Source organism: Dreissena polymorpha, chromosome 13 (assembly GCF_020536995.1).
Source record: "Dreissena polymorpha isolate Duluth1 chromosome 13, UMN_Dpol_1.0, whole genome shotgun sequence".
In the NCBI taxonomy this organism is placed as follows: Eukaryota; Metazoa; Mollusca; class Bivalvia; order Myida; family Dreissenidae; genus Dreissena; species Dreissena polymorpha.
Genome location: NC_068367.1, coordinates 30,557,928 through 30,572,375, shown reverse-complemented (window position 1 = coordinate 30,572,375; position 14,448 = coordinate 30,557,928). Strand labels below are relative to the sequence as shown.

Here is a 14,448-nt window from a genome sequence, read left to right as displayed (position 1 = left end):
TTTTGTGTTCCTAAAGGTGTTTCAATACGAGTCATTTTTATTCATATGGTCCCATCTGGTCTCTTTCACACAGCTGAAATGTATTACAATAACCCTGAAATGTTATTGAACCGTATGCGTGTTTCTCTCAAGCAACCGTGACAGGTGCGTGAATATAATCTGCGACATTTTTTAAACATACAACTATCAAATATTTTAAACGGGATGACATGTCAATTGCTAAATTGTACATCAGACAACCATACTTAAACTCGGCAGATTGAAATACAAAACGTTCACATTTCAAACTGCCTAAACAACGCGCAAGCAATATGTTCTGCAATTTGTTTAACTAAACCCGTTAAAGCCTAAATGATGTGCATTGACCTTTCAGAAGAGTTGATTCCAGAGCTTATCAGTTAAATTGTGTTGTATGTGTTTCCTGCATCGCGAGATTCCAGCTAACAGTTAAAATAACTACACATCTGGTATAGTTTCTTGTGTTTCATTATGACAAAGTTTAATAAGATATGTGTCAACAAGATAAGGTAAACACATGCAAGAGAAATCAGATTGCAGGACTATGTAAACAAAGTTTTGCAAAGATAATACCACTATTACAATAACATATTTAAAGTACACAATTTGCAAAACATTGACTTTGAATGTTTCCATAGAAACATAAATAAATTGACTGCAATATATACCTGTTGTGCGATATAGGCGTTAGGGCGGTTGAGGTGAAGAAACAGTATCTATTTCGGTGCCGGGATGACTGTTTGAATTGTGCGCTGAGTCATGCCACAACAAAGGCAAACTGATCTGAGTAGTTGCCAAGTTATTCCCGTATAATATAGTCCACATTTAATTCGTTTGCTAATAACTTAAAATCCAATGGCATAACGCTATTTAATACCTGTTACGGTATATATGAAACCCGGACACTAGAGAAGTATATAAAGTCCAAATAACTTTTATATGTGTGCATATTTTATTATAAATCTTCAGCAAGAGCATACAAGCAAATTATGCAAACTGGCTTTTTACGATACTCACTACGGTGTTATCATTAGACACTTATATGTTTTTGTAATAACTTAATGATAAGTATGAGGTACGGCTAGCCTCAAACCGATTTAAAATCCAAATGCTTTGACCGTTTCAAGGCTTTTTAACGCTTTTTTAGCTGTGCTGAAGTGCAAATAATGTGACGTTCTAAAAAGATGTCTTAATAATACGTGCATCATGGTGATGACATTATTTACCTTTCAATTTAATTGAAAAATAAAAAAGAAGTTCGGTCAACACATTTTTTGCATTTGAAACGGACAAGTCGACCGACAATCCGTCTGACTGACAGAGCCCCTCGAATATATAGAATTCAATGCGAATGCATTATTATTATTATAGAGAAGACAGTCAATAAAAAGGACATTAATATATATATATATGATCTGGCACGAGTTGTCATTTCACACCATATTTTATTAAACGATTTCAGGAATTTTGTTAGTAAGCAAGCCGTTGGCGAGTTACTTACGAATTTCCTGGACTAGTTTAATAAAATATGGTATGAAATGACAACGAGTGTAAGATCTTTTTTATCACATGCTTTTAAATGAGCAAATTAAATAAATATTTACGCAAACGTAATGATAAATCCCGAATGTTGTTTACATTTCGTGACGTCATTTCGTAATGGCTATATTACATGGGAAACAGGGTATGGCATGTGATAAAATATATTATACAAACAGGTTAATGAACTATTATATACAAATTTACAAAAAAGAAACAACTCAAATCACACATACAAACATTAATGCAGTATATATATTTCTACTGAATTGTAAAATATATTTGTATTTTCGCACACGTTTAAAATAATAATACAATTAAAAAAACGTATTTAATTCACACGGTCTCTGGCTTGCTAGGGTGAGAAACCATAGAAATTCCATCATGCGGCACAAGAAGTTCCGTATCTGCTTTGCTTTGAAGAGAAACCATGGACTCCACTTCAGTTGTCGAATGCTTACTAGCATTCGACCGGAAGGAAGTGTCTTTTTGCTTCTTGTGTTTTTTGAAACTGAACTTCTTCGTTGTCTTATATGTTTTCCTTATTTTTTCCATCGATGCTTGCTTTTCGCGTATCCATTTCTCAAACGCGCGCTCATTTTCCTGTCGTCTCATTGTTTCTATTTCCTTTTTGCTCCTCAGAGTTTCGTGGAACTTGTGCCTAATCCATGCGTTTTTCTGGTGCATATATTCCTTCTGTGCTAGTGACAAAGCGTAAGGCGAATAGTAGCGATGATTTACTATGGGCCTGTATTGGTCCTTTCGTATAGAACCAGCCTGTGCAAGACTAACACCTATATCATTTTTACGACATTCATTCATGTTCCCACTCGTGTTTTCATTCGTAAGTTTTGGGAACGTTTGTTTTGTTGAAATAGTATTTTGTTTAATCACAGTTCTATTTGGTACAACGTGCACTTGCTCCATAAAAGATGCTCTTTTATAACTGTTCGTTGTTAATCCATGGTTATTTAGTCCTGGATTTACCTCTGCTTTCTGTTCGTGTTCCGTAGTTCCATTACCAGTTGGAGTGACTGTAATATTAGGCTGTTTACTCTCAGTTCCATTTACTTCAATCGCAACTACAACTACGTGCTCATCTGATGTTTTTGCCACTGTAGGCTCTATAATCTTGTCATCAGGATCGACTATGACCGGATTTTGAATGTAATTTTGCGGATTTCCTTCTAAAGGGAAAGGATGCAATTTTTCAAACTCTTCGGAGAAGTGCTTAATGTACTTTGTGTCAGCGTCCGGTGTTTGATGTACGAATACTCGTCTAGGGCTGTCGGGCTCGTGTTTTCTCTTCGCCAATACTCGAGGTCTTTTGGGCGGTGGTTCTGACTGTTCAATCACCGTGCTAGTCCGCAATAATTTCTTATCCTTATCTACATTTGTCTTCGACCTCGTCAAATTTCGGTCTATGTACCCCACAAATGGTACGAACTTATCTGGACTCGGTGGTGTCTTGGGCCTGGCCTCATGCTTCAAACCGGATATAGTCCTCGGTTGGATGGGTCCAATCCAAATGGACGCCTGCACGGCAACGGTTCTATTGGTTGGGGAGGTAATTGTTGCTTTCGTCGGTTTGACTTTCGTGATATCATTTGAAGACTTTGGCCGGCGCGCTTTAACTAGAAAGCAATATAAGCTAATGAAAGCATCAAAATAGCGCAGCATTTGTTATTTTCACTTACTCTGTGTGAGACATACCATAATATAGCATAATCATAAATACGATATTCTTTTTACTGTAAATTAGCAATGATCTCCCTTTTTGTGGGTCAATGATGGTTTTGAATACAATTTGCACTTATTTGTGTACGAAAAGATCGAAAAATGGCAACTAATCCGAAATATGAAAAATACCTGTAATAAGTCTCCTTTTCTGGTTGTCTATGTTTCGAGGAACTGGTTTGGCCATGTTTTCCTAACAATTAATGAAAACATAGGCAAACATTAATATAGTTATGACATTTGAATTACACAAAACATGTGCAGACAGATAGGGGCGGGTCTTGCTTTTTGTTTTTAATGTTAATCTATAATTTCAGCTCGATGGCATCGAAAGCCTCGGGCTCATAAAAACGATATCGAGTCCGTTCCTGGGCCTATAACCAGTACTTGATGTCTTTGGGGAAATCTAGAAAATGCTCCACGAGTGGAGATCGAACCCCTGACCTACCGATTGCTAGGTGGAAACCATATCCATAACGCAATGGCGAACTGTATGCTTTTTGTTTAACCCCAGCAACCCATGATTTTGATGGTATGTAACATACACAATTTAGCATATGGCGAATATGAAGATTGTTTAAGTTTCTTTCGTCCAACAAAAAAAATGCGAATGCTAATGAAAGCCTCATAGCCATTTTCAAGACATGATAATATTTAAAAAAAGTAAAAATAAAAAGTTCATTGTTTTATACATTACATAATTATTTATGTGTTAAGTATTTGTTAAACCAATATGATACAGGTTACTGTTGCGGTTTAAATGTATGTTCTCAGTAAACCCATAATCAAACATCAAAATATTGATAGAGTACATGCATATTACACATTCCTACACTCGTAATAACAATGAACACGATAATGTTACTATTGGTTACCTATATTAAAGAAAAATAAACGTATTGCCTATAACACAATCTCAATAAACTTTTCAAATCGGTTTTGTTGCTTTAAATGATACATGTTTGAACAAGAGTATAATGTGCCCAATGTTCAGCAAAATGAGCAACTGCGAGATCCTCGTCGCTTTGATTGCTCTTGTGACCATATTTTACTGACCTTTTCGCCTGAATTTCCCATTGTTACCGCATTCTATTGAACTTTACGCCTTAATTGCCGTTTGTGACCGCATTCTATTGAACTTTTCGCCTTTATTGCCCTTTGTGACCAAATTATACTGACAAGTTCGCCTTGATTGCCCTTTGTGATCACATTCCACTGGCCTGTTCGCCTTGATTTCCCTTTGTGACCGCATTCCACTGACCTGTTCACCTTGATTGCCCTTTATGACCGCACTCTACTGACCGTGTTCGCCTTGATTGCCTGTGTGACCACATTCTACTGATCTTTTCGCCTTGATTGTCATTTTTGCCCACATTCTACTGACCTGTTCGCTTCGATTGACCTATGTGACGCATTCTACTGACCTGTTTGCCGTGATTGCCTTTTGTGACCACATTCGCTTTACATGTTCGCCTTAATTGCCCTTTGTAAAGACATTCCACTGAACTTTTCGCCTTGATTGCCTTTTTTGACCAGACTCCACTGACCTGTTTGCTTGAAAGGCCTTTTGTGATCACATTCTAATGACCGGTACGCCTTAATTTCGCTTTATGACCACATTCTACTGACCTGTTCGCCTTAATTGCCCTTTGTGACCACATTCTACTGACCTGTTCGTCTTGGTTGTCCTTTATGACAACATTCTACTGACCTGTTCGCCTTGATTTTCCTTTGTGACCAAATACAATTGTCCTTTTTGCCTTGATTGCCCTATGTGACCACATACTTCTGACCTGTTTGCATTTATTGTCCTTTGTAACCACATTCCACTGACCTGTTCGCCTTGATTGCCCTTTGTTACCACATTCAACTGACCTGTTCGCCTTGATTACCCTTTTAGACCACATTCTACTGACCTGTTCGCCTTGATTGTCCCTTGTGACCCCATTCTATTGACCTGTTCGCATTGATTGTACTTTATGACCACATTCTATTGTCCTTTTCGTCTTGATTGCCATCTGCGACCACACTCCTCTGACCTATTCGCCTTGATTGTCCTTTGTTACCACATTCTACTGACCTGTTCGCCTTGATTTCCCTTTGTCACCACATTCCACTGACCTGTTCGCCTTGATTGCCCTTTATGACCACATTATACTGCCCTGTTCGCCTTGATTGCCCTTTGTGACCACATTCCACTGACCTGTTCGCCTTGATTTCCCTTTGTGGCTGCATTCCACTGACCTGTTCGCCTTGATTGCCCTTTATGACCACACTCTACCGACCTGTTCGCCTTGATTGCCCTTTATGACCGCACTCTACTGACCTGTTCGCCTTGATTGCCCTTTATGACCGCACTCTACTGACCTGTTCGCCTTGATTGCCCTTTATGACCGCACTCTACTGACCTGTTCGCCTTGATTGCCCTTTATGACCGCACACTACTGACTTGTTCGCCTTGATTGCCCTTTATGACCGCACTCTACTGACCTGTTCGCCTTGATTGCCCTTTATAACAGCACTCTTCTGACCTGTTCGCCTTGATTGCCTTTTTGAATACAGTATACTGACCTATTCCCCTTTTTCACCATTGTCACCACATACTTCTGACCTATTCGCCTCGATTGACCTATGTGACCACATTCTACTGACCTGTTCGCCTTGATTGCCCTTAGTGTCCACATTGCACTGACCTGTTCGCGCTGCCGTTTAACGAGCCAGTAGACAAGAACGATGAGCAGGAAGATTATGATGAGGCCTCCGATGACTGATACGACGATGATGATGATGAGAATGGTGTTATCGGTGCTGCTAGGCGTCGTGGCAGCTACAGGCAGAAATATTAGCCTTGTGCTGGGAAAACTAGTCTTAGTGCATGAGCCTAGAGTGTCTTCCCAAATAAGCCTCTTCCGTCCGCGAAGGCTTATCAGGGACAACACTTCCCGCTTAAACTGAATTTGTGCTTAGAATAGACTTCCCTTAAAGAACAAATTCCATAAAAACGAGTAAGTCGTCCCTAACTAGCCTGTGCGGACTGCACGGGCTAATATGTGACGACACTTAAACCACATGCATTTTGCAAAGTTTTCCCAGAACGGAGTTCATATTAGCAAAACACATAATATCTGAAAATATAATAAGCTTGTTTCAGGCAAATGGTATATATACACAAAATATGTATGCAAGCTGACTAATCAAAAACCAGAACAAAAACAATGAAATATTGTATGGTCGATAAAATGTGTTGGTGTATAAGGTTACTGTATTTGTAATACATTCTAAATAGTATTAGTCAAAACAAAAATGCTTGTTTCAGCTTGATAAAATTTATGTAGTCACTGATCATTTTTGTAACTTAATATATTCGTTACAGGCTATAGTAGCAAAGTCAAAAACGAACATACTTGAAAAAGATTTTTTTTATTCAAATTTAGGAAGTGCGATGTATTACATGGAATCATGCGCAATCAATATATTTTATTAATTTTGGATTCTCGTTTTAATCATTTGCACAAAAAATAGCATCAAATGCATGCATATCCACTTTTCTTTAATCATAAGTTGTTAATGGAAAAGCAACCATTTCATGTACAAAGTTGGTAAAATTTGAAGGAATGTTACGATGATTAAAAAAGACGCGCGTTCGCTAAATCCAAAGTACACGTTAATAATGACTGTTATTCTCCTTTCACTTCTGTATTTATTAACATATACTGTGTCACATTACATGTATTGAGACGTTTACATATCATGTTTCAAAACACAAAAAATAAACAAATGCCAAGCATAGTAGATCAGCCTATTTAGAAACGATTGTTCAGAGTGGGAAAGTTTGCATGCATGGGTTTGATAAACAGACGATTGATAAAGCGAATGGTTCCAAGGACGACAAACACACAATATCATAGCTAAAAATAATTGGTTAAAATGATGATATGTGACAAATGTAATATTTGCAAGGCAGAACTAAAACACTTGTACGTTTATGATGGGGTTTTAATATCATTACATTGTTGTTCAATGATAATGTATGTTATTAAAAGTGGTTTTGATTGTAATATCTTTTAAATTGGAATCGATTAATAAAACATTTGAAAAGTATTTTAAATATGTCTTGAAATAAAACGTTTAAATTATCTCAGTAAACCTAAATTGGTTACCCAACAAATTCACGGTCTATTAAATAGTTTTTGATTTGTTTATGCAATTATTTACAAACACACATATTGACCCAACATGTAAAGTTTTTTGACGGATTTTGTGGAGTCTTTTTACGACATGTATTTACCATCCTAACAACTTATTTTTTATGATAATATTTGTGGTAATATGGATTTTAGTTTTGACTGTAAACCCTTGTGTGGGGTATAATTTGTAAATCATCTGGGAAATTAGAACATATTGCGTTTTTAAATAAAATGTTGTATTTATCTTTGTAAATGCAAAATTGTTGCCCGAACAATTCATAGTCTTCGAAATGGTTATACATAAGCATTTGCATATATGTCAAAATTTCAACAAATTTACCCAACATTGTTAAAAGTTCGTACATTGGTCTCATAAGACGAATTCAAGAGAAAACAAAAGTGAAACAAACACTTACGACAGGTGACTGCAAATATAAAAAGATAAATAATTTATAAGTTTTAAAAAATAATATTAATTCGTGTGTCAAAAACCTTGTATAGACATACAGTGTAAAAGTTTCATGTTCAATTGTAATTAATTTTCTTGACAGTTCGTGTTAATAACGATCTTATTTACATGAAAAACAACCATATTGTTTCTTTACAGCATGCGGTTATTGCGTTCTAAAAGGGATGTAACACAAATCTGTTGGAACATAACATACAAAGTTCTTAGGGACTAACGAATTATAGCATTTAGTTTGTACTTAGATCCATTCGAGGGAAAGTGTTGAAATGCTGGATAATATATGAATCTGTGAACACGCCCCGTTCATAGGATACGCAACTCACCAATGGGATCAAGCACTAGCTTCTGGCCAACGGAAGGAACCGACAACCCAGTTTGATCCAGCTTACAGGTGCGCGGGAATATTGTGACGTAGACCAGCGTGTTATTCTCGTCTGGTGTGATAGCCTTATTGAATCGAAAGTCAAACAAAAAGTACAGAAAGATAGCGACCAATATCACATAACATACTGAGAATTGTTTATGTTTGTGTTAAATAAAGCGGACACAATCATTTGCAACATAATTGAACCAAGAGTCTTATTTAATATAAATGTGGGCGTAAATACTTACCCAACAAACAAAAGTGAAAGTATTGACGTCATCGACGCTGCTGTCATTGTTGTATGTGTAGATAAACGTTGTGTCGTTGACGCTAGCGTACGACAGCGCAAACATCACACCGGAATCTGTGGCGGAAATATAAAGGCTCGCAGAATAGCTGATTTGACAGCGTTTAAGTAGCAGCGGATATAACGGGAAGTATTTACTCATATAGTAAAATTCAAACGATGTTAAAAAACCGGCTTTTCATTAACAAAACAATTAATAAGATTAGTCTAACATACATAGGCGATGTCATGCGAGCAAAGTCGTATCCCATGTTCGGCCAGCGTTACTCACGAACACCCCGCGCAGTTGCTCATTCTACTCAGAGCTACCCTGTCGACTATACAATCAAGCAAGGTTTTTGTGGTCCAATTGACGTACAGTGTAGTTTCTGACCATAATGAGCGATTACACAGGCTGGTCTGGAGCTACAAGACCCATTTTCGCACGACGCGGGCCAAATGGTTCCTTAATCAAATGGAATTTAAAACAAAAAACACAAAATGGGTTCATAGGCAAACTACTTGAGACCCCATGTCAATAGGCATATTTCAGATTAAAGTCGCAAACGGATGTTTTAAAGTATGAAGTTACTTGAGAATGCTATGTCCGCAGTCTGTGAAGAGTTGGTGGTGATAACAATCCTAGTGACGTCATCACATACAGTAATGATTGTGTCATTTCCGATCCGGCTTTGTTGGTCGGTTACATTAGCCGCGTAGTTTCCACGAATAACGTTCGGAAGTGAAATCGCTACGTCAGGTAAAGATGCATCTGGGGCAAAGAAATTCAAGTGATGGAACATGTACTGTTGAAATTATATTATTATATTGTATCAATAGAAGACAAACTAGTAAATAGTTTGTTGTTTTTTAATCATAAGTCATTATAATATTGCATATTATATATATATATATATATATATATATATATATATATATATACCAATACATAGTGCCAGTTACGCGGTCTCTGTAGTTTTCAGACTGTACTTACGAGGTCAATATAAAAAACGGGGTCTATATACAACCCCGCAATCTAGGCTCCTTTAATTACTATGAGGGGGGTGTAGGGGAGGTAATGCAATCAAATCTCACAATAAGGTCTTAAATCGAAAACCACAATCAGGTCTGAAATTGAAATTGTATATACCTCGCAAATAAGTTCGCTATATATTTCCTTGTATAAGACGTTAAATAAATGACGTATTTATATACAATAATAATAGTAGGTACCCCTATATACCTTAATTCGTGTTTATATCGGATAAAAAAGGGTATGGAGATACATGTATTTAAAGTGGGAACCCCATAACCTATTTCTAAATCAGAGACCCCGTAACTGGCCATATGTGTGAATATATATATATATATATATATATATATATATATATATATATATATATATATATGTGTGTGTGTATTTCAGTAATTTTAATTTTAATGCGGCAGATACATAATTGTTTTCCTGTCTTAGCTTATACAGGCAGTAAACATATTAATAAAGAATATTTGCTTGTTGGATTTTGATATCATGTGTTATCAGACGAGTCTGTTATGGCGAGGAAAGGACCAGGCTTGATAAGAACCAACGTCATAGACAGTGTTACGTTCCACCAGTCTTAATTTTAAATCAATTGTACAGATATTTCACATTAAATATAATTAAAATGTACTACCCCAGTGCTACTAAAACTCAAACATAGTAAACTAATTTAAAGCAATTTAAACAGTTCTAAAAACCTTTTCATACAAATACTTCAAACTTCATTAAAGAAATACAACATACTCTCCCACACGGCCATTATTGTTCTTTGAGGCGTCTTGTATCCGGTGTTGGCGCAGGTAAGGGAGGGTACTGAGGTGAATGGCTCACCCGAGCTGCTGTCAAACGCTTACAAACAAGCAATGTAAAGTACCGTAAAATACACGAATGTTTTTGGCAAAACAGTAAAGTAATTGTAATAAATAAAACTGTATAAAAGTTAAAAAAGAAGAAAAAACGATTGTCCAGCCCTGTCACAAAATGATAATCATTTAAATGATTTAATCATTAGATCCTTGCTTACGCTTATAAAAAGAAGTGGCCACTTAACATGGTAATGTAAATCACCTTTGTTAATTTCAAACCGTTCCCCCACATACAAGTTGAGGAAAGCCATTACCTGTAACTATATATATCGTGGAAACACTTTCCAAATGTGAGGACGGGATCTCCAGACAGATGTAGTAATCTAAAACTATACCAGCAAACAACTCGGAAGAATATCTGAAACCAGAACAATGAAGTAATTCTTTAAGCTAAAAAGGATCTTATGCCAAATACAGCAAGTGTAGCTATAGGCCAACATGTGCATTCGAGTTATCTAGCCAAGAGCTACCCTGCCCGCTACAAAGTTATGAGGTGTCGGCATCCAACGGAGTAGGTCCTGACCAGCTTGCTTGACTGTGTATGATTTAATCAAATTTTGGTCATACTAGTTCTGAGTTTATATGTTCAACCACTTGAGATGTAAAAATTAAACCTAACATATATGAAATAAATGTGTGCACATATCTGGAAATACATCGAAAGTATAAAATTGATAAACATAAAATACACAAGAGTCCGTGGTTTTAGTGACAAGAATCTTGTAAAAACGGAAACCATTTGTGGAACACATTTTATCTTATATGTGGACTTGGCATGCTCTGCCAACTACAGAGGTAAATGAGATTGTCAACCTCCTCGCAGAGATTGGCTGGAACCAGCAAAGCTGGATCAAATCCCTTCCTTTATAACCAACCACGTGACGATGGCCGAGCTTGTGATGGCAGAGATTGTATTTCAGAGCATTGAACGACAACTCTGCGTGGGGATTGTGAGATAGTATGCATAGTCGGTATTCAATGGATAACATGTGTCTATGTCTTACTTCAACACATATTCCGTCCCGTTCGATTGTTCGCATGTTATTGTAACTATCGGATTACGGGCATCATGGGTCGATTTGAAATTGCTTATGAACGACTGGTTTGCTGGCACAGACCACGTGCCTCGCGATGACGTCCGCCAGGTGCCCGCTAACAGAGGCATAGTACATGCTGAATCTGAAAGGTAATCCGTTTATTGTTTATATAATCAAAAATCGACCAATAGTATACAGCACATAGATGTTATGTATATAAAAGAGTGGTCAAGTGACTAATAAATTGTATAAAAAAATATAGTACATTTTCATATACAAATAAAATGTTAGCGAGAGGTCTATCGTTGTAATCATGAAAATTCTTCATAAAATGTTCGAATGTATTCTTATTGTCTATGATAATTATCATAGTAGAGATTAAACAAGCTTCCTAGATTAAAGGTTTTACATATGATGCAAGAGTGTTAATGTCAGTATAACAATATTTCCGCATAAAGTAGTAAAAATAATTTCAGCACATTTAAATCTATGGAATTAAATACATCTAGAATGGAAGCGGTTGGAGTGACTCCCCTTGCCGTACCCCAACAAAGCATAATATTCTTCTTTATTTATAACATTTCCGATCTTAACCATTGATTTTACATTTATATACATAGCTAAAATTATGTTAAGCATGTTTCCGCTTACACCAAGTTTGGTTAGTTTGTACCAAATACATCCGTTACCAAAAAAATCGAACTCTTTAGTGTAGTCCACATAGGCAACCTATAACTTCTTATTCTTGTTGGTATATAACAAATGGATTACATTATTTAATTATTTTTATCCATTTTTAAACAATTTTCCAAAAGAACTAAACAGTGTAATGCCGCTATAATTATTTACGTCATCTTTTCCCACTTTTTATGTAAAGGAACAATCCATCCCAAGAACCAAGATTAAGAAAGGTGAGTGATTTTACAGATGCTAAAATACACCTACTACCAGTTGCCGTTTGTCCATCAAGGACTGAGTTTATTAACTATGGGCCTATATGCCAGTGGTAGATTTACTATCAGAGAAGTAGCCAAATGCGTGCATGTAAACGTATCGCTTATTACTTCACATACATATATACAAAAAATAAACAAAACATGGTAAAATTTGCATATGTAAGTATAAAAATGATAAAGAGCTGTCAAATACAGAAAGAATAAACACATCCTTAAATTGAGTCAAAAAGTGTAAACACAACTCGGCGTTTGACGTTTATACTGACCCGCTGCGTATACGTTTATTATCACTACTAGCACAGCACAACAACATCCACTCCAAACACGCCTCATTGTATATTCCAAAACATACGTTTTTAATTACATAATTATTTTTAACATAAATTCACCCATTTACACATTTATATATCAGACCTTTGCTGTATAACATTTTATAAAGAAAATATCATGTGTCCCAAAGGTTACTGGCGGCCATTGTTTTAACGTTATTCGATATGCGGTGTTACTTTCCTTGACACTTTGGACTATACCGGTTGGCAAGCTTTAAAGCCAAATCTCAAACTGAAAGGAACCGACGACCCATGAAATCGAATATACAAAAGTAATTAGAAATGAATACATACGAAATTAAAAGCAAAATCAGGACAAATGTTTAACATAGCATGTGTAAGTAAACCTACCTATAACGTATTGCTTATAACGTTCAAACATACTATAAACAATAAAAATGGAGTTTATACAGCTAAACAATCAGTACATATTTTTATTTTTATTTCACAGTTTACCGCTGATATAGCTGATGTTTCGTTATAATTTTTCTAGGATGCATAGGGTAAAATAAAACACATAGCAACATAGACCGACCTACCTGCACCTCCCGGTGAAGCCATCAGTATCTTCCAATGTGTATTTGGGTACAAACCGTTTGTTAGAATACAATGTACTGTGAGACGGTGTTCCGTTAGGCCTCTAGGTCTTTAGCATTGTCGAACTCTCTGGAATACTAAGTCGAAAACACAATAGATCCATACGGATGATTATAACCATAATGCAAGAACACGAGATCACGATGCGAAAACGCGATATCATTACGCAAGATCGCTATGTTGATACGGTTCTGAGTCATTTCTCAAGAAAATTGAAACTCCTTTATAACTGTACATGTTATCATATACAATACTGTATGCCTGTTAGTTTAGAGTTGAACAATTACAAACATCGACTAGAAGTAATGTCATTCATAAACAATGTCTGTGCTGTGAACCCTTAAACTTTTATATTCACGATCCCTCATATAAAATACTATTAGTTTATGCCCGAAGCGTACACTTGGCCTTCTTTGTATGATATAAAATGCCTGGAACACATCTTGCGTAGAGCGTACAACAATTGATTCTATTAATGGCAAACTAATATCATTTGATACATTATGATGGATATTTTAATCGGTTAAACTATTTTTAAAGGAAAATAGGAAAAACATTTTATTTGACCGGGCTTTAAACACAGAACCTTGGGCAATAAATAAAAACTTGCTTCCACTGAACCGTTAAGGCCATTCTAGTTGTCAACGTATTTTACAGTAATGTTTATAGTTTGTTTATTATGTAAACTATTGATAAAGCATTACAGACGCTTTATTATTTTAATATTTTAGATTGATGATAATCCGTTAACAAACAGTATGATACTTTTCTTTTTCATGACTGGTATTTCACTTGTTTGAACAAAATGCTGACAGTTTTTCCGAATATCTGACAATTCTTTGAAAGTGAACAATAGTAAATCCTTCTTTCAGTGTATTCGAAAAGTCAAGCGCGAGAACACAAGATGACGATGCGAAGAGAGAAATCGTGATCTCGTGTTGTCTCATCGTAATTTCGCTCCATTCGTATCGTCGTCTCTCTTTCTCGCCCATGTAATCCATAAGTCGACAATTCGAAAAAA

The 14,448-nt window shown here is 36.2% G+C and overlaps 1 protein-coding gene across 1 annotated transcript; it reads right to left on the bottom strand.

The window, feature by feature from the left end:
* Positions 1-1,893: 1,893 nt before the first annotated feature.
* Positions 1,894-11,668, bottom strand: LOC127854548 (uncharacterized). Its single transcript, XM_052389613.1, has 9 exons — positions 11,513-11,668; positions 10,763-10,866; positions 10,387-10,491; positions 9,193-9,372; positions 8,563-8,678; positions 8,274-8,397; positions 5,988-6,121; positions 3,427-3,487; positions 1,894-3,191 (listed from the first exon to the last, which is right to left on the bottom strand). Exons 3-9 carry the CDS (start codon positions 10,400-10,402, stop codon positions 1,894-1,896), a joined length of 1,929 nt encoding a protein of 642 aa, XP_052245573.1. The 5' UTR covers positions 10,403-10,491; positions 10,763-10,866; positions 11,513-11,668.
* Positions 11,669-14,448: the final 2,780 nt, after the last annotated feature.